The following is a 20,612-nucleotide window of genomic DNA, read 5'->3' on the forward strand; positions in this document are numbered from 1 at the left end:
AGCAACTTCTAAATGAACACAAGTAGAGGGCGGGGGCGATGTGCCAGCTCTCTGCCTGTCTCACCCCCCCCCCCCCTTCCCCAATGATCCTCTTAACTTCCACACTTAGGGGGGAGGGGATTAAATTGGCCGCGTTACTGTAAAAAGTAAAGCGGCCTGCGCACTATTACCGTTATTACGGTAATAGTGTGCTTACATACCGTTATTACGATAGTTTCAACGCTGGCTTTTTGCTTGCAGAAATCATATTATATTTAGAACCAAAGTTTATAATATAATGTTCAGCATTATCACAATGTAATCGTCAATTTGTTTCATAATATATTAAATATTGATGTTTTTTTCATCAAATATTTTAAACAATCACCAAGTTTACGTTGGTCACCTTGATAATGATCTCTTGATGACAACAGTTTTTTTGTGGTGTGCTGAACTTACTGCGATGCTCCTCCACGACCTGCAAAAGGAACTGCTTCTGTTCCTCATTTCGTGTTATTGAAGCACTGAATTCTTGGATTAGCGCCACATCTCTCTCAGCAAGATCATTTACTACCTTCACTGAGCCTGCAATCTTCTGACTGTTTTGATATGATTCAAGGTTTTGCCATTCCGCCAGGTCATACTCCACATACTCCAAGAATTTTGAACAAACTCGGCGTTGATCTTGTGACAAAGTTATGTAAACCCGTTGTTGCTGGGTGAAAAACTGGTGGAATACGTTTCAGAGGATTGTCAGATCCATCTCAGTGTTTGATGACAGCAGCCATAAGTTTTTCTTTCTCTGTTGACACTTCATCATCAAAGAAACTGAAACCGACCAGTATTTCTGAAAGATACCATTGATGGTTGTTAAATGCGTTTTTGGCTACCGATGCAACTTCTGTGTTTGGATACACAGTCAGTGCATGTAACAAGGCAAGGTCATGGGCAGCACGGTGGCCTAGTGATTAGCACTTCTGCCTCACAGCGCTGGGGTCATGAGTTCAATTCCCGACCATGGCCTTATCTGTGTGGAGTTTATGTTCTCCCCGTGTTTGTGTGGGTTTCCTCTGGGTGCTCCGGTTTCCTCCCACACTCCAAAAACATACTGGTAGGTTAATTGGCTGCTATCAAAATTGACCCTAGTCTCTCTCTTTGTTAGGGAATTTAGCGTGTAAGCTCCAATGGGGCAGGGACTGATGTGAGTGAGTTCTCCGTACAGCGCTGCGGAATCAGTGGCACTATATAAATGGTAATGATGATTCCTTGGAGCTGTTGGTGATGAGCTCTGGAACCAGTATCTCACATAAATGGCAGTAATGAACAGACAAACGTCCTGCAGATGATGCCAAACTTTGTCACAGTACCATATTCCACGAGTCTTCCGTGACTGGCTGAACCCTGGCTGCTGTGGATTGTACTGGTTGCGGATCAGCCACATCTTGATTGAGTAAATGGCCCGGGCTTTCCAGCAAGCACAATGGATAGCTCCAGGAAATATGAAATGTACTCCACGTGGGGGATCGATTCTAGGCCAAAAGTCTCAAAGTGGACGAAAAGCTCTGTTTGGAGATTTAGAAACATCATGGATACTGAATACCTTTTCCAGCATTATTTCAGAGATGTGATGTCGACAAGCCAAATTCAGTAGTGGTTGGCCAATCTCAGACTCCAGCAGCACACATACTCCACCTTTCACTCCAGTGTTAGATGCTGTGGTATCAAAGCAGAGCCTTTGGATGTTGTCCCACAATCCCCGCTCATCTATGGTTTCCAACATTGCCGTAGCCATTGTTTTTGTGGTTCCATCCAGAAGTTTCGGAACTGAGAGCAGCTTTATTACATTCTGTCCTGATACCAGAATAGGTAGCCTGTCAACCTGTTTTCGGCCATGACCTGAACGAGTGAGATCATCAATGATCTTGCCATCCCAGTGTAGAATCAGTGCCACATTTGGTTGAAACGTGTCTTTTATCTCGCTTGTGAAAGCTTCTCGGTGCTTCATTCTTGCTCGTTGTATAGCGCTGGGGCTTAAAATATGCTGTTCTACATCAGCTGGAGTTAACTCGTAGCAGCTATTGCAGAAAATATGTTAGCAGAATTTTGAGCGCTGCTTTTAGTCCGATTGAGAGCTACAGCCACTTCTGGAGTCGCAATTGTTATTGTTTCACGCAGTTATGGAGTTTTTGGTGTCGTTGGTGATGTCACTACGTCTGATATTGTGGAAAATCGTATAACATTAAACTTTGACCATCTTGTGCAAGTTGAAAATATGCACTGAATAAAAAAATATTTGATTCAATGGCAGTATACCAAGTGGAACCGAATGATGGGTTGGAGAAGTATGAAAAAAAAAAATTGGAGCTGGAATCACCCTACTGACCATCTTAAATCACTCCCATGGTTTCACATCTGTCAGTGTCACAAAGTCCTTCTTACCTTTTTTTTAATTCAATATATTATACACTTTTTAGAAATGTCTGTAAAATAAAGGATATAAGAGTTTATCTGAGAATCTGGGTGCCACTAAAGTGTAAGGGTTTTTTGGTATGACATAAATCTTAAATTCCATGCAGTCTTTCTCTGTCTTAGGTGACCTGTCTGGACTTGACCCCAAGAGCCTTGTTCCTATTCTAAATGAAGCAGAGGGCTACCATCAAATCGGGCCAGCGAACCACTGTAAAGACTATTTTGTTTTGTCTGTAACTGTTGCTTTTGCGACACAGTTGGAGCAGGTAAGAGTGTGATCACTGCTTTGACAAACAGTGTACTTAATTACTTTTAATGCAAGTCCTTGGACTGTAGTTTGAAAAATGTTAATTTGAAAGGTTTTGCAAATATTTCCCTATTAACATTTAAATAGCAAAAAAATAAAAAGCACCTTTTTTTTTTTTTTTTTTTTTTTTTTCCTCCCCTCACGGATTTTCATGTTTTAACATAAATCATTGTGTTATTCTATAAGAAGAAGAAGCTTGGTAACTACTATTTACCTTGTTTTGTTTCTTCTGGCTGCTATTAATGAATTAGAATTCTGCAGAGTTTCCACAGTGTCATGTGTTATATTGCACATGATGTAGTGAGCCGAGTGGCTTTGGAAAGCCCGTCTGAGCTGTCTGCACTGTAAAACCCTCACCCTTCCTTTCCCCCCTTCTGCCTTTACATGACATGCTGAAAGTCTGATTCTGTGTCATCGTGATTGGCAGCCATTCTTCTCTCTTCTCCAGGGAGATTTTGAAAAGGAGATAATGATAGTTATTTTTCTTAGCTGTCCTCCTACAAATAAGATACATACTTAAATATATTTTAAAGTTATTATAAAGTTTAAGTAACTTTTAACTTTAACTTTAAAATAAAATAAACCTATGTAGCTGCTTTTATGTTTGTTGTACATGATTATAATAGTGAAAAAATTAAAGATTTTGGTTATGTTAAATCTAAAATTCTGACCCAAGTCTGCCTGTGGTGTCAAGTATATCTGGAAGCGCTTCAATCAGCTGGAGAGAATTGACACAGACCAAGTTCTGTATACAAGGAATATTCTCTAGTTTATTGATACAAAGATACAGGTTTTTATAGGCTACTGAATAAATGAATCCTACGTCATATGCATACAATAGTTTATACCACTAGTTTATGAGAAGCGCTACTGATTAACTTTCTCACGTATTCTTGAGGTGTTTACTTTTCTCCCCCTTCTAAGGACAGATGAGCCTATTATTTCTTATCTCAAGGGGAGTTGGAGATATGCTATGTGCAACACCATGGATACAGCTCCCATACTACCAGCTGGATATGAAGCTCATTATTGTTTTCATAACTGGTTACATTCTTCAGGTGTTCTCTATTAGTTCAACTTCAAGGCCATAGGCTCACATATTGCAAAACTGCAAGTTAACAGAAAAATGAATAATCTCTTCTAGCAAATAATATTTCTATACAAGTTACAATAAAATGGCTGAACAAAGGCCTTATGAGGCCTTAACAAAAAATCATATTTAACATTTCCCATCTTTTATTCAATTTTCGACCCTTTCTCCTCCTACCTACCTAATCCTATCTATAGAACCACATTCTTAATAAGCAGGTACTTATACACATGTAGGAGGCCACATGCATAGAGTTGGTCCCCTTAGGAATCTGTCAACTCATCCCCCACTAATAAGCCTGTGATCCTCCCTGTCCTAACTTGATTTATGAGGAGATGCATTTTGGCAAATGTCCATGTCTAGAAAAGATGGTTTCTTAGAAGATGGTTTCTTAAAAGATGGTTTCTTAGTAGGTAGTTAATGAGTCTATAGTAGTTCTGCAGGCCTTGCATGTCCTTTGTTCAATCTTTAGTAGTTTCTTGTTGCAAACTCTGCAGTTCTTTGGCTTTGCTAGTCCAAATAATTCATGACACTCATAGTCTGGTCAGGTTTCAGAAGTAATTTCTGTGATCATCAGAGGTTCGGGATTTTCAGTGGTTCCCTTTTTGGAGAGACAACAATCAAGTGTCAGTAACTTCTTAATCAGCCATATATTTAGTTTCATTATCACCTATACGATCAACAGGATTGCTAAACCATTTGCTACTAATGCCAATATTTCCAATATCCAACATGAATCATTACTGACAACTTTACCAATGAGGTTATGCATCTGCACAAAGACATTTTCAGAGTTTACTCTACTATGAGTGCAAATTGTTGAGCACTCCTTCCCATATGTTTCTCACAGTGGCATAGGCAATATGTCACTTAACTGTCTGTTTCATACTGGGTTAGGGAGGCCTTAATCCCTACTTCAGTCACAATTATTCTGGCAAGACATATCAATACAATGAGACAGTCATTTCTATTTATCAGAACAAAACTCCCCTGATTTGAAGACTTTGCAGTGTTATGCGTGAATCCAGGTGTCTCTTTCCTGTACTTTCACTGCCATGGGAGTCGTCAACAGGACTTGATAAGGACCCTTGTATCTGGGTTCAAGACTTCTCCTGATGTGCTTTCTCACGACCACCCAGCCCCCCAGGGTGCAGTTTATGGGTACCTGTATCAAAATTAGGGTTTGCAATGGAGGAGAATATTTGACCATGTATTTCAGTTAGTTGTTTCTATAATAAGGCAACATAATTCAACAAATCACTATATACATGGTGTAGTTGCTATGGAAAATAACAGCCTGTTCTGTTTGCTGTGCCAAACAATATCTCATATGGTGTTAAACCTGTGTCTTTCCTAGCAGTATTTTTTTCTGAGTGCAGGTAAACATGAGATCCATGGCAGACCTGTTTCAGCCATTATTTTCTGCATTTTCAATTTCAGTGTACCATTAAGGCGCTCCATACATCCTGAACTTTGGGATCTGTAGGGGGTGTGATAGTTTCTGGAATCCTTGCCCCGTAAAGTGTATCCCTCTGTCACTTACAATGACCTCTGGTACACCATATCATCAGATTACCTCATTCGCAATTTTCTTGGCTAATGCTTTAGCATTTGCTTTTCTATACAGCCATGTCTCCAGCCAGTGACTAAAGAAGTTGACACAGACAAGCACATTCTCAAAGCCCGAGCATTTGGGAAGTTATAAAGTCTATCTGTATCCTCTTATAGGGATATTATGTCTGGGGTGTGCTTTTCCATAGGACAGACTTACTCGGGTTACTTTGTGCACAGACTAGGCATTCTGCCACTAACGACTGTGCTGCTTGGGCGAACCCTGGTACTATCCATAAGCTGCTAGTGAGTACAACCATAGCATCTTTTCCCAGATGCACTTTCTCGTGTGCTATATTGGCCATAATGGGATAAACTACTTTTGGCAGACACAAACGCTGACCTTTACACCACTCCTTGCACTTCTAGTGCTCCATGTATTGCCCAAGTCTTTTTCTTATTTTCTGTTGCTTGTCTTTCCATAAGTTGGAGTGTGCTCTGGTCAAACAGGGGTCAGGGGGTCACCATGTAAATAGACTCCCCTTGGGGTACTGGGGCTATGGCGGCTTCTCGTGCGGCCTGGTCTATTTCACTTAGCTTCGGGGGTAGTATCTCTGTGTGTGTCTTCACCTTCATCACTGTTTGGAGGACAGCTGGAATGCAGTGAACAGTGCCCTGGTATGTTCATCATATTGACTGGTTTGCTTGCTGAACCCATAAGGTCCCTACTTTTCCATACAGGGCCATAATCATGCGCAATTACAAATGCATAACTTGAATCAGTGTAAATATTTACTCTTTGTCCTTTTGCATATATGCATGCAAGTGTCAGGGCCTTTAGTTCAGCTTCTTTTGCTGATGTGACTCGGTAGAGTCTGTTGAATCACTATTTCTGTGTGTGTGGTTACAGCACACCCTGTATAAGGGACAGGATTTATGTAATAGTGTGAACCATCTACAAAAAGAGTGATGTCTGCATCTGGTAATGGTTTATCTTTAATGTGAGATAAAACCAGAGATTCTTGTTTCATTAGTTCTATGCAATCATGTTCAGAAAAATTTTGTTTGCATTTTTTTTTTTTTTTCCTTTCTTTCTGTTCAAGCTGGAATGGAATTCCCCCAAATCCCTAGGGTAACCCCAATATATACAGGTACTTCTCCCATCTTTTGAAACTTGCTGCAATAAGGCAGCAGGATTCAACATTGTGCACTGCTTAAGTGTAACGTTACTGGGAGTAAGCAGTGCTACTTCATTAGGATAGGCTTCAGTAAGGAGCATGTGGAATCCAAGGAAAAGGTTCTTGGTTTCTGAGTTCCACAAAGTTTACACTCATTAGATGGAGTGTACAGTACAACGGTTAAGACAGATGTGGTAACTTTAATTCTTCTGGAAGAGAAACACTTAGCTTAAATAACCTGTTAATAAGCCACATCATCAGTTCTATTAGTGTATATAATAATGTGTTGGGCCACAATACTCACAAACACATTCCTGCATTGGGTGTAAACCCCTGTAGTCATGGGTTGCTCTTTTCTTTATTTGGTTGGGTTAAACTTTCATATTAGAATTTTCTAATTATGTATAATGATCTATACATTACTATGGGCCTGAGTCTGGTTCTTCCAAACTTGGCTTTCCTTTCTAGTCTAGTACACATCTACAGCGCACAGCAAAGGAAAATAACGTGCAATCTATATTCCTCCTGCTAATATCAATGAACTCCCCTCTCTGGTCTCCCTTGGACCTTTAAAAAACTTAAAATACAGTTTACTCAGATTCCCCTTGTCTGAAGGTCTTAACATATATCTGTGAACATGAGAGGCTCTGGGGCCTCTTGTGCTTCCTTTTTTTTTTTTTTTCTTCTAATAAAAAAGGAAAGGGAGGAAGAAAATACACAGTGCGCTCGGCAAGTGTTATATGTCACTCATTTCACAATAGGAGGGAATGTCCTTTGTGCTGTATATCTTCATACTTAGTAAATCTGGCCGGTAACAAATGTTTTGCTTGTGCTTGGTTTCTGTCACAACGTACGATACCGTTAAGGTAACTGGGTGTCCTAGCACAATATCTATACTCTTTTCAAGCACTAAAGCAGAGTAGTATGCAAGTGACCTTAGCTTGCGACCATGTATTTGTGTCAGTACTCCTTGTACATGTGCACTGACTTCATAACAAAATAATGTGAAAGGCTTGTCATAATCTGGCAAAGCCAGTGCTGGCGCTGAAGTTATTTCAGCTTAAAATTGGTTAAACATTTGGTTCTGCTCAGAGGAGAGTATAAATGGCTTGCTATGATCCAGAAGTGCTAATGCAGGAGCACATACAATTGCTCTTAAAGTCTTAAATCTTTTTAATTTCTGTAAAAATATAGAATTCCCATCAATGCATTACCATACCCACAATAAAAAGAATTATTTACAGTATATGACAATTATAGCACAGTAAATAAGGGCAGTAAATGTCTTTACAAACACTGATTTACTCAAAACTGTAATGAGGATACAAATAAAAACCTTTTGCTTTCTGCACATACAGAAAAACCACCTAGTTCATGCATTTGCTATGCGAATAGCACATAAACTCTAATATCTCTTCCAAAACAAGGTAATCATTACTCAGAAGAGTTTACGTTATTTAAATCCTTCATTAGTTTATACTTATGTTTGTTGTGGTGCAAAGATGGTGCATTGGAAGTTAAATCAATGCAATCTGGATTGCCTAATGGGTCTTTGCAGCTGGAGACCTGTGAATAAAAAAAAACTTTTGCATAGAGATTAACATTTATTTACTAGGAATTACTGTAACTGTAACATGCGTGTATACTGTTATCAGGTAACCAGTGAACAGCTGCTAAAAGCTTAACTGTGACGCTATGCGTTCCATGCCTTGATTTCCTCAAAGGGGCAGTCCCTAATTTCACAAATAGAGAATGTCAAAGTGACGAGACCTGGGCGAGTGTTCAAAGCCACTCCTTTCTTATCATCTCTTAGTACAGCCCTTTTAAATGACACTAATTAAATTTCCGGGTTTAGAAACATTCAATCTGGAATCTTGGTTCCAAGTATTCAACCATTTTAAAAGCAGCACTGTCTCATAAATCAGAGTACTCTCGTTAGACACAATACATTGTGTCTGTAAATCATTCAACATTTTCTCAACAAAATCTCTCTCCCGTGACCAAATATTCACACATATTTCTAGATTCTGTGATTTTCGTGTTCAAAGTAAAAATATATTCACTTAAGTCTCGCTCACAGACGACATTTTATCTCGTAACATTTCTTTAAAGGCATAACAAACCCTCCTGATTTCTGAGAACATTCATCAGCGCCATTTTAACACAGATAAAAACAGCATGTAAGCTCACTCCCACAATTCTCAACTTCATTAAAGAGAAAGCTATATTTCTGAACTTCAGAAACAAAATTATTTTGTTCAAATACAGAAACGGCTTGTTGGATCCCAGCCAGCTTTGTTCTGACACTAGTACTTATAGTGATAATGTACATTATTTACAATCTTGTCCGTGCAATCGGACCAAACATTTTAAAACTTCTTTTGTATCTTTTTAAAAGCTTATCATTAAGCAATGAATGTACAACTTTTTCAACCTTGAAACATGTCTCTTGTAAAAAAACGGACAAGACAGACAAACATTGTGATTTAAAGTAAATCAAACATCTCCCTTATAGAGCACTAAGACAGAGAACAAACAATGTCAATTATCACGGATCTCTCTCACACGCAGTAAGACGGAGACAAAACTCGCATACAGAGAAAGAAAACTTAACTGACATCTTCCAGCCTACTGCTGTGGAACTACAAGTCCCAGCATTACACTAAATACAAGTTAGCTTCAACATGTTATCATCAATCAGCACTCCGGACACATTTTTTTCAATTTTACATACATTGTCAAAAACAAAAAACAGTGTGCTTCTTATCTCAACACACTGAAATCATTTACACAGAATAAGGGAGGGGCACATTTCACTTATTCAGCTGCACAGGATCAAACATACATTTATAATATACAACCTACTTGATTCATTATTCAGCTTCCGATGCATTTAGCATATCCACATATATTTCGACTTTTCAGATCTCTTAACTTTCCTGTGCCACCTCAAACAATCTCTTGGGGTTTGATCTCAATACCCCTTTGTTCTTGTCACATTACCACTTGCAACACCTTTGTTTCTCCATCCACACATATCTTTGGCTATCCCCGCTTTCTTGAAAAATTCCCTGCAGACCTTCTACTCCCCCATTTCCTTAAGTCTTTGTGCATCATATCTATGAGGGAGCTGCTGTCATTTGTTTACTATCTATATTACTCGTATTGACAGTATTCTGTTGAGTCCAAATCGGGACTCTTATCTAGTTTCTGTGGGTTGTCCTTGCACTGGACGTCCCGTTCTGTGGACTCCTTGTACTGGATGTCCGTGCTAAATAGCTTCTTTGACAGTATCTGGGACGAAGGTCTTTTGGAAATCTCTCTTACACAATTTGGGCAGATTACAGAATCTCCCTTCTTTGATATACCTCTGGGGATGGTGTCTAAAATGTTCACTCAATGTTCAAAACAATAACTCTCTAAATCCCTCTATTCCATTACATGCTTCTTTGATCAATGTCTTATGTGACTTTTATGCTTTATACATCATACATAGGTACAAACACATGCACTCAAAATTCAATCATCTTTCAAAAATCTAATCAACAATACAATTACAGTAAACAAATTGGGTTAATACTGTATTATATTAATCAGATGATACTTGAGACTCACAAATTCGCGTGTCAGGTGCCTCAGACAGACATGAGGTGACCCAGACTAGGAAGACCAACGAGTAGAAATCTACTGACCGCGGATGTTGGGGTTCAATGTGCTGGGAAACCTCCGTTGTCTGTCTTGTAGCCTGCTGGACAGCGAATCTCTGTGGCGACCTCCAAGTTGTTAAATCTAAAATTCTGACCCAAGTCTGCCTGTGGTGTCAAGTATATCTGGAAGCGCTTCAATCAGCTGGAGAGAATTGACACAGACCAAGTTCTGTATACAAGGAATATTCTCTAGTTTATTGATACAAAGATACAGGTTTTTATAGGCTACTGAATAAATGAATCCTACGTCATATGCATACAATAGTTTATACCACTAGTTTATGAGAAGCGCTACTGATTAACTTTCTCACGTATTCTTGAGGTGTTTACTTTTCTCCCCCTTCTAAGGACAGATGAGCCTATTATTTCTTATCTCAAGGGGAGTTGGAGATATGCTATGTGCAACACCATGGATACAGCTCCCATACTACCAGCTGGATATGAAGCTCATTATTGTTTTCATAACTGGTTACATTCTTCAGGTGTTCTCTATTAGTTCAACTTCAAGGCCATAGGCTCACATATTGCAAAACTGCAAGTTAACAGAAAAATGAATAATCTCTTCTAGCAAATAATATTTCTATACAAGTTACAATAAAATGGCTGAACAAAGGCCTTATGAGGCCTTAACAAAAAATCATATTTAACAGTTACATACATCACTCGTCCCCGGCCAATCTGTTTACATTTTTCTCAGGCCGACCCTAAGGGGTAGATTCAATCCCCCCCCTGCGCATTATTACCGTTACTACAGTAATTTTTCAGCTGATTTTTTTTTCTCACAGCTCTGCGCTAATTATCACTATATTACTACTGGTGAAATGAGGAATGATATAAGAACAAACACCATTCATTTCCTAGCACCTGAACCATAAATACCTGTAATGTAAATTTATCTTTGCATGAATAACCTTTAAGTCTTAGTAATAAACTGATGTGAGTTGGAACTTTATTAAATGTGTACTATTTACAAATGTAAGTGTGTGTTGTTTTCCCGTGAGATTGCGTTATTAACCCTGTTATGATGTAGCGTACTAATCGCAATTGCATGGAAAACTATTACAATTGATACTTATTAAATCAGAAAGACTTCATCCAATTATTTGACTTCCACAGGGGCAATGCTGCCGCTCACAGCTGGATCACTGCTAGTGTAAATTGTGTATGTTAATGAGATCAGAAGATGATCGACCTATAGATTTGTACCTATTTACGGATCCTACTTTATCAAAATGTTTTGGTAGTTCTAAATTTTAAAGCATAGGACGACGGTAAACTATTACAGTTCCGCATGACAGATATAGATATATAGAGGTGTGTGTGTGTGTGTATATATGTGTATATATATATATGTGTATATATATATATATATATATATATATGTGTGTATATATATATATATATATATATATATATATATATATATATATATATATATATATATGTGTGTATATATATATATATATATATATATATATATATGTGTGTATATATATATATATATATATATATATATATATATATATATATATATATATATATATATATATATATATATATATATATATATGAACCCGTGCATGATACTCATGCATTCTAGTCAAATCAATCTGCTTAAGGTGTTAAAAAGGTTCTTGTCATGCATTTGGGCCTAGCCCAGGCCTCCTCAGGGGAAGAGCGTTACTTCCCTACGCAAGCGCCCTTTTTTAACGTGGTTTTGTCCACATGTCACCACCTCATCATTTTTCTTCATCGCCACATCCTTCATCAGCTACTTAAGGTGTTAAAAACTCCCCACTGTCACCCCCGGCAACCACCAACCACTCCCAACTGTCACTTCTCCTTCAAGAAATATATAGGTCAGTGTATAACTCTGCCCAGCAAGTGGCGCTGCAGCTTGTTTTTTTTGTTTTTTTTCACACACGCCAATAGGCATTTATATAGTAGATATTGAGAGAGAAATAGTGTGACATAAGGAAAGTAATTGTTTGTCAAAATAGTATTTTATATTATTTATGCAATGACAGCCCACATTCTCCAATATTGGACACTTGTCTCTATTTCCATGTGCTTCTGTCCCTTTCATGGACTGATCATTGTTGATTGAAGTCGGTTTTCTTCTTTTTCACTACAATGATTATATTCTATCTGCTTTCAGTTAATCCCGAGTACTTTGAGGCTCCCTGAATCTCAGCCAGAATTTTTCTTTTACTATTCTTTGCTGGGAAATGATGTAACCAATGAGCATTTTACGGACCTGATCAATCCAGACTTTGAGCCAGAGAGAGCTTCTGTCAGAATACGCAGCAGTACAGAAGTGCTCTGCATGTACCTTTCTGTCCAGCCTAAACTTCAGGTAAGATCACTAAACGCCCGATGCTACCCTCTGAAAGCAGTGTATGTGGACGCTGAAGGTGGTGCACACTAGTGTGATCTCCTGTCTGTACATACCATGCATAGTATGCTAGCCAAGCCAAATAGCTCTGTTATTTCCATACAGTGGTTCTCTGTGCTTTCCCGTTCTTTTATGTATGCTGGTATTAAATCTCAGCATGCTGTTTTTATGTACTGCAATAAGTATAGGGGACTCTGCCCTGGGCCCTATCTTGCCTTAAAGGTGTCCCAGACATTGCTTGTGGGTGCCACATCAAATCAGTACTAATGACACATGGTCACTTTGTGCACCCCACATCTTGTAATTTATGTGCTCATACTAGGCAGTGTGAATCCCAAGATCACTGTATACAAATACTGCCATTGGTGTGGTTTATAAGGTACCGTTTCTCAGTGGATAGCAGGAACTCTACATTTCACCAATTTGTTTATTTATTTTTCCTTTTCCTTCATAAAGTGAAACCGATTCCTTTACCAACCTGAATTTACACATAATCCCCCCCCCTCTTGTATTTTCAAAGATACATTTGTGTTGTGGGGATCAGTCTCTGGGCAGCACAGATATTCCTTTAACAGGATTGCTGAAGAAAGCCAGCACAGAAATAGAGCTCCACCCGGTGGTCGTTGAAGGTGCATTCATCCTCTCCCCACCTAATAGAACAAAACAGAACATGTCATCTGCAGCAATGGAAAGCTCACCTACTATAGGGGTGTCGATTGCTCTACATAAAGAAGCTAATTTACAGGTATTGCTGCACTCAGACTTTTTCTTGTAATTATAAGTTTGAGAAAATGTTCTTGTGCACTTGCTCATTGTAACTATGCTTCTTATCTTTAACCTTAGTCTTCACATCGTCCTAAAGAATTTAGTGAAAATGTTGTGACAGGGAAAGAACCATCTACACCACCTAAAATGTCAAAGGAGCCAAATGGTTTACCACCTAAACATGAGCTGTTTGGTGATTCCCCACCAACCAAAGAAGACGCCACAGACAGTGAAGTTGAGAGCTTGGAGTCTGTACAAGCTGATCCAGCATCGTCTCAGACACAGATGAGACCGGAGGCACCAGGGCCATCGGAGCTTCCTCTAGCAGGTAATTGGTAACAAGGAAGAAGGTGATGATGTTTGCAATGTTATCTCTATGAATGTTTTTATGGAGTCTGAATAGTCTATGAACTATCTTGAACTATACCAATCTGGGTTTCATTTTGTAAAAAACAATGGGGCCCTTGTAGTGTGTCCCTATATGCTGAATCTTTGCTTTCCAACATCTGCACTGAGTGGGCTGCACATCTGTTATAGTCATGTGCTGGCCAGTCTTACCGAATAGTCCTATAGTAGATGCAATGCTTGGGACACAATTGAATTGCACATGGGAGAAACACCACTGATATATTGTCTACATGGAGAGCAGATTCATATACATAATTGATTTTATTTTGCTGCTGTAAGAACAATTCTTTTCCACAGACTAATAAGACAAAGGTCATGTACATTTGGGTTAACCCTTAGCTTGTGTTGATGTACTTTGAGGGGGTGGAGGTGTCAACGTAATGTTCACTTACTTGAACCTGTGTCTTGCTTAAGGTGTTCAATTTATAGAGGGTAATAGACACAAAGTGAACGTGGAAAATGAAACCGCAAGAGCAATTGTAGTTTTTACTTTACTTGTGTTGTACGCAGAAGTATCTTGCGTTTGCTTTGTTTCAACAATGCTGTTTGATATGGAAACAATGTCATATTTGCACCCTCATGCAAACTATACATTGCCAGAGTAGTAAATCCCTTACATTATTGCACAATGTTTTGCTTTCTTTGTATACTACACAGTACCACGCAGATTGGTGATTTTATCTCCAACTGAGAAGTAGGTAAATTATCCTTCTGGTTACTTAAGATGAGCCACTGTGGACACTTAATGAGTTGTTTGCAAGAATTTGAAATCTGTATGTAATGGGACTCAGAGGAATGTGGTTCATTAGCTGCAGCTTGTGTTCCTTCTTTTAGCACAGCTGGCCGAATTTCCCCTTTTATGTAATAAATATTTTGGCCATGGAAAAGCGTTAATATATTCTATATGCAATGTGCAGTGTTGTTTATATTTGTAGGCCCCCCCCTTAAATCTTTTTTTTTTTTATGCCACCAGTTGAAAATGACTGCATCTTTACAAGTGTGGCGTTGTAAAGAGGGTCACATGTAATGGAATTAATATACATTAGAATAAACCTGGTGGCGAGGTTGGCGTTATGCATACCGAATTTTGGTTTAAAGAAAAAATAATTGATCCTTTGTAATTTGCATTATAATTCAGGTAGAGCATCACAGAGCTCCTGTTCTCTGCTAACAGGTACCAAGTCGACAACGCCTGTTCCACAGAGTGCTCTGGAGGCTGTAAGGAGTCTTTCTGAATCTACTTCTGGACAGAAAATCTCAGTACCCCCGGCTGCACATCACTTCTGCTTCTCCCTGGATTTGAGGAGCATCAGTAATATTGATGTTGGGTTTCCGGTAAACTGCATGTTAAGGTATTGGTGTTTTTTTCCCATTTTACATAGATTTGCTTACAATTATTTATTTTCTTCTTTTTAACATCTTTAGATCCAGTTCTGTTTCTTGCTAGTGTGTTGGATATTGTTTTGTGCATGTCAATTAGTCCCAATCCTCTATGGTCTAAATAGTTTGAGAGAACAAACTTTGTATTCATCTGGCTTAGTCAGTGGTTCTCCCAACACTTTACCTGACAGGTGAATAAATCCTGCTTAATGGCAGAAATGGGGGACGCTTTATAACCCCTGGGAGAACTTCTTACTAAATGACCATTTTATCTTTGTCAGCCTTTGCATTTAACATGTCCATCCTTCGCTCCCAATAGTTAGGTTTATTAAAATACACAATGCCTTCAGCACTCAACTCAGAATATAAGTAGCACTGTGTATGAAACATAGTTTTTAAAAAAAATAAAGTTCACCATGTAAAATCTCAAATATATAATGCAGTTCAAAAAATTTGTTGAAGTTAATGAAACTACTTTCATCCAGTCAATATGTAAATGGAAGCGCGCTGTTTATAGTCAGCAGGGTAAATTTATCAAGCTGCAGGTTTGAAAAAGTAGAGATGTTGCCTATAACCGATCAGATTCTGTCATTTTGCAGAATATACTAAATAAATGATAACACTACCTTTTTAAACCCACAGCTTGATAAATTTACCTGTGTCTTTATGAATATTTCACACTGTGTGAAGTGCTTATAGTGTATGACCTTACAGTCAGTCGTTTCATATTCAACCCATGTAAAAATTCTGCAGTGCTGTACAGAGAACTCGCTCACATCAGTCCCTGCCCCATTGGGGCTTACAGTCTAAATTCCCTAACACACACAGACTAGGGTCAATTTGTTACCAGCCAATTAACCTACTAGTATGTTTTTGGAGTCTGGGAGGAAACCTGAGCACCCAGAAGAAACTCTAGTAATAGACACTACGGTGCAGATTCAATTGTCGGCGGAAACGCAGAAAATCTCTTGCTGGATTTCAGCTCGCGGCTCCCTGAAATCCAGCTAACTACTACCGTAATAACGGTAGTAGTTTTAACGCCGCGGAAATCCGCGACAATTGAATATGCCCCTACAAGTTTCTCACAGTGTGAATAATTTGAAAAAAAGCTTTCACTCATAGTGCTACTTATATTCTGAGATGAATGCTGACGACATTGTGTATTGAGATTGGGGAAATCTCCCAACAGTATCCTTCAGGATAATCTCATTTCATTTGCACTGTTTCGCTGACATTCTTTATCCTTTTCACAGTTAGACTTATTAAACCAGCTGATAGACCCAATAACTATGATCAATAGAGTGCTCACGTTGTTAAGCCTTTTCACCTTTCTCCTTTTCAGGTACTCGTACCCATTTTTTGGCAGTGCAGCCCCTATTATGACTAACCCTCCAGTGGAAGTACGAAGAAATCTAGAGGTTTTTCTCCCACAGTCTTATTGTGCGTTTGATTTTGCGACCTTGTCACATCAGCTTCAGGACATCTTCTTAAGGTACTGAGCTCTGGTTGTGCATTAACCACCGGTATTTGGTTTAACAGTAGCAGCCATTTTTATTTATTGGATGATATGAAATTGTTTCAAGGATAGAAAAGCATAATTGACCTGTTGGTTTAGTGGTCGGTGGATAGGAGCTAAGAAGGGACAGAGATGAAGCGGCCCCATCTTCATCTACTAGTCCTGGAAGCTGAGAAGATACAAGTCATGTTAAACTAAACTATTTAGAAAACTAATTGGAAAACTACAGCTCACATAAACATTATTTTGACCGCAAGATGCTTTGTGAGGATGTTATTTTTGTATGTCCTATAGTATTTGCTTAAGTAGAGTCCTCTCCTGTGACCAATAAGAAGGCTTCTATCAAAGCATATGGTGTATCACCTTAAGATATTACATTCATTGTCAAACACGAACCCTAACGTATATACAGTATATTTTTCACGTGGCCACTAGAGTGCACCAGAGTCCTGTTTCTTTGTTGTGGAAATGCTGATACATGTCTTTGTGAATGGAACAAACATAATTTTAGAGTAAGCTACTCTCTACTTATTGAATATAATGTGTTAAAAATAAAAAGTAAACAAAGATTCTTCATCAGCATGAAATTATGAACTTCTCTTACAGGCTACCCCTCCTGGTTGAAGTGTGGCACAAGGACAAACTTGCAAAGGACCTCCTGCTTGGAGTAGGGAGGCTTCAATTATCAAATGTCTTAACTACAGAAAAGACCCGATTCTTAGGCCCCCATGGGGACCAGTGTTGGAGACAAACATTTTGTGAGAAGACTTCTGTTGTGGCCGTAGAGGGGTAAGGCTCTTTAATGCATGTGAGCATTCTTGGTTACAAATGATTTCTCCCTTAAATAAAGTAACCATAGAGATCAAATCAGCTCTGCCCGGTAACTTCTATCCAGAAATACAGCATGCATGCATTTATTTATTTATTTTTAAATAAAAAACAAAACAAAAAAAACCTCTCCATAATAAAGTTCTAATATATGTGATCTATAAGGGTTAATGCCATATCTGGGAAAGTCAGTGATAGGCTACACAGTCTTGCAGCAGCCACCAGAACAATGCATCTTCTGTGATTTAAAAGACCGTTTAGCAGAGTAGGGGCTGTGTACATCTTGAATAAACCAACAGTTAAGTTACCCTAAATTATTATTTTTTAACTCTCATACATGCACACTGCTAATCAGAGTGGATTCTATAGCTGTAGTGTGATCTAGGAGTGCATAGCCTATGGATACAAGAATACTGTTTGCTAGGCTAGCATTGCTTGACCTGTGTTTAACTTGCTGCTTTGCGTTCTTATACTGTATTTATTTTTGTTGCTTTTTAAGTGGAGAAGGGCTCTCAATACTTTCTGCACTTATATGCAATCTTTCATAGTTTCTACTAATTGTACTGTACTTGGCACATTATAAATTGATGGTCTTCAGTTTTACTTCTGTGAACATAAAATTCTATGAGTAACAGACAAACTAGTTTCCTTAACCCAGTATGGGTTGTATATAATAATTATAATTCAGTTGTAATACAAATGTCATTTCCCTCTATCTTTAGCTGTAAAGTTGTGTTTGTTTGCAGAATGTAAAGTGGTGGCTGAGAATCTTTCAAACCACTAGATGGCACTGTCTGAATATAAATTATTGCGTATAATGATGCTTTTAAGATTGACGTACAAGGGTTTCAATCATAAACATCCTAATGCAATTTTATGCAGGTTTCTTTAATTTATGATCAATATATCTTGCTCTGCAATCCATAAAAGAAATTAGTTTTCTGAATCTTAATAATGTGCTAAATTATTTTAAGGATATATACTTAACACTAGGTCTATCAATATTATACCGTATTAAGGCATGTTTGGGAACTTATGGTGAATTGTACAAGTGCTAAACTTTTCATGTTGATTCTACAACTTATTTTATCAAATCACCTTGGGCAAAATATTGTCCTGTATTTAATTTATAGAGACTGCAAAGTACTCTGTTAAATATATATGTAAGCTTTTTCAATTGTAGTTAGAGAATATGATGATTTATAATTAAAACCTGTTTTTTTGCAATATATTTTGAATTGAATTGCTCAAGATAATAAACAAGGATGTGTTGTTTGATGTGAGCAGACGGCTGTGTTCTTATAGCCGTCCAGCTGCAGCAAAGGAATCTGGACTGTATCTTATTTATTCAAAGTATAGTAAGATTCATACAATATGTTTGGACTGCCCTTCTACTAGCTGAAGAGCAAGGATCCATTGCTAGTGACCTCTGACAGTCAAGCATTGCTCACCCTTTGGTTCCTTTGTAATGAGGCATTCTCCTGCAGCAGGAGAATTTAGAATTTTTGCTGTTGCTGATGCATTGTGTGTTGAGTGCTCTGATTGGATAGTTACTGCAGCCATCCAGCCAGTGATTTCAATATACAATGTGTCGGAGTGTTAGAATTCACAATTTTTCTGAGTGTCAGGTATAGCTGGTGATGGACCCTCCAACTCTTACAGTTGGTGCTGATGTGATTTAACATTATGTTGTGATTAAGTGAATATCTTATTTAAAGTCTAGCAGAGCATTTACAAAGAGACTTACATAGTAGATGCAGATTTTAAAAAAAGAGGCGTTTGAACAATGAGTACTAAAATGTATACGTAGAACAATACCAGAAAGAATGAAATGCTTTCTGTACGCTAATTCAGTTCACCTTCTGATGTCTGTCATTTACCAATTTTGCAATACATTTTAATAATAGTGTGTATATATTGATTTAAATAAGAATGTTTGTTAACCATATGTGAACTACTTGTGTTATTCTGAGAGGTACTCTCTTTGATATTTGTAAGAAAACTGTTTTTGGTAGAATGAGACACCGGTGTTCAAATCTGTTCAAATAAGTCTCCTACACTAGTGCATAATATTGTGTAAGTAATATGTCTATAATTATAACAAATACGTGTTAATTATGCGTAAAAGACCATTTAAACCTTTCTTACAGGCACTGTATAAAAACAATGTAGCTGAGATTTCTGGTTTTCAGTGTAATGTTTTTGCAAATTCGGCATTTGTTTTTTTTCCCTTTTAATCCTGGTTTGTGTATTGAATAAATAACACATAAAAATGTAAACATATATTATCTTGTTTTTTATTTTAAATTGGAGGGTGTTGAGGGTCAGGATTACAGGGTAAGGGGTAGGGTGCCAGGGGGGGGAAATAAGGCAGGGTATCAAGTGTGAAGGGTCCAAGCAAGAGAGGAGAGGGCACAAGAGGAGAGGATCTTAGTGAATAGGACCGGGTGTCATGGGAGAGGTTGTGTCGAGAGGAGAGGAATTGTTATTCATTTAACTTTTTGCATCTCAATAAATACATATTGGCAGACCTTCCACCCGAGTTCTTTAATGTCCGTTCTCCTGTACTACCCACTCTTCATGCACTTCTCTATTACAGGACCAGTGCATACTATTAGGGTTTCATAATCACTGGAATCGGAGCTTAGGGGGCACCCATCTAAATACAATCGTGCTGAGATGTGTTTTTAAATTAAAAAATGTCTTCATCTGTTCCCTAAAAGATCAAAATGTTATATTTGGGTGTTATCAGGTGATTTGTCAGTCTCCTTATGCAATATGTTTTTGTTTTATTTTTCTTCTAATTGTGTAGACTATATTGATTAATGTTGTTTTCAGATCTAAAAACAAAGTGGCTGATCTTTCATACATAATAACTTTAGAGGATTATGGACTTGTGAAAAAGCAAGAAATTGTTGTGTCGGAGTCCTCTCAGGTATCCTTTCTGAGTAACCCACTTTCTTTACTGCATATTTGTGTCCATTTCTTATACTATCTCTCTGTGCTATTGCTATGTGTCTGTCACATTTGTGTCTTTCA

The 20,612-nt window shown here is 38.1% G+C and overlaps 1 protein-coding gene and 2 long non-coding RNA genes across 4 annotated transcripts in view; 1 reads left to right on the forward strand and 2 right to left on the reverse strand.

Moving 5' to 3' along the window:
- Positions 1 to 10,927, reverse strand: part of LOC142097363 (uncharacterized) — a 45,498-nt gene extending 34,571 nt beyond the window's left edge. The window contains exon 1 of the long non-coding RNA XR_012678172.1: positions 9,440 to 10,927. This is a non-coding gene — a long non-coding RNA (uncharacterized LOC142097363). The remainder of the gene's footprint in view (positions 1 to 9,439) is intronic.
- Positions 1 to 20,612, forward strand: part of CEP120 (centrosomal protein 120) — a 72,018-nt gene that overhangs the window by 15,147 nt on the left and 36,259 nt on the right. The window contains exons 5-12 of one of the 2 annotated variants that reach the window (XM_075179100.1): positions 2,572 to 2,714; positions 12,440 to 12,637; positions 13,197 to 13,421; positions 13,520 to 13,769; positions 14,988 to 15,201; positions 16,572 to 16,721; positions 17,352 to 17,534; positions 20,412 to 20,508. In XM_075179100.1, coding sequence (XP_075035201.1) covers positions 2,572 to 2,714; positions 12,440 to 12,637; positions 13,197 to 13,421; positions 13,520 to 13,769; positions 14,988 to 15,201; positions 16,572 to 16,721; positions 17,352 to 17,534; positions 20,412 to 20,508 — 1,460 coding nt within the window. The remainder of the gene's footprint in view (positions 1 to 2,571; positions 2,715 to 12,439; positions 12,638 to 13,196; positions 13,422 to 13,519; positions 13,770 to 14,987; positions 15,202 to 16,571; positions 16,722 to 17,351; positions 17,535 to 20,411; positions 20,509 to 20,612) is intronic. The other variant, XM_075179108.1, reaches the window with a different exon arrangement.
- LOC142097359 (uncharacterized) lies at positions 3,499 to 9,433 on the reverse strand. Its single transcript, XR_012678171.1, has 2 exons — positions 7,510 to 9,433; positions 3,499 to 6,797 (listed from the first exon to the last, which is right to left on the reverse strand). It is a non-coding gene; the product is annotated as an uncharacterized LOC142097359 (long non-coding RNA).

The sequence above is a fragment of the Mixophyes fleayi genome, chromosome 1, assembly GCF_038048845.1.
Source record: "Mixophyes fleayi isolate aMixFle1 chromosome 1, aMixFle1.hap1, whole genome shotgun sequence".
In the NCBI taxonomy this organism is placed as follows: domain Eukaryota; kingdom Metazoa; phylum Chordata; class Amphibia; order Anura; family Limnodynastidae; genus Mixophyes; species Mixophyes fleayi.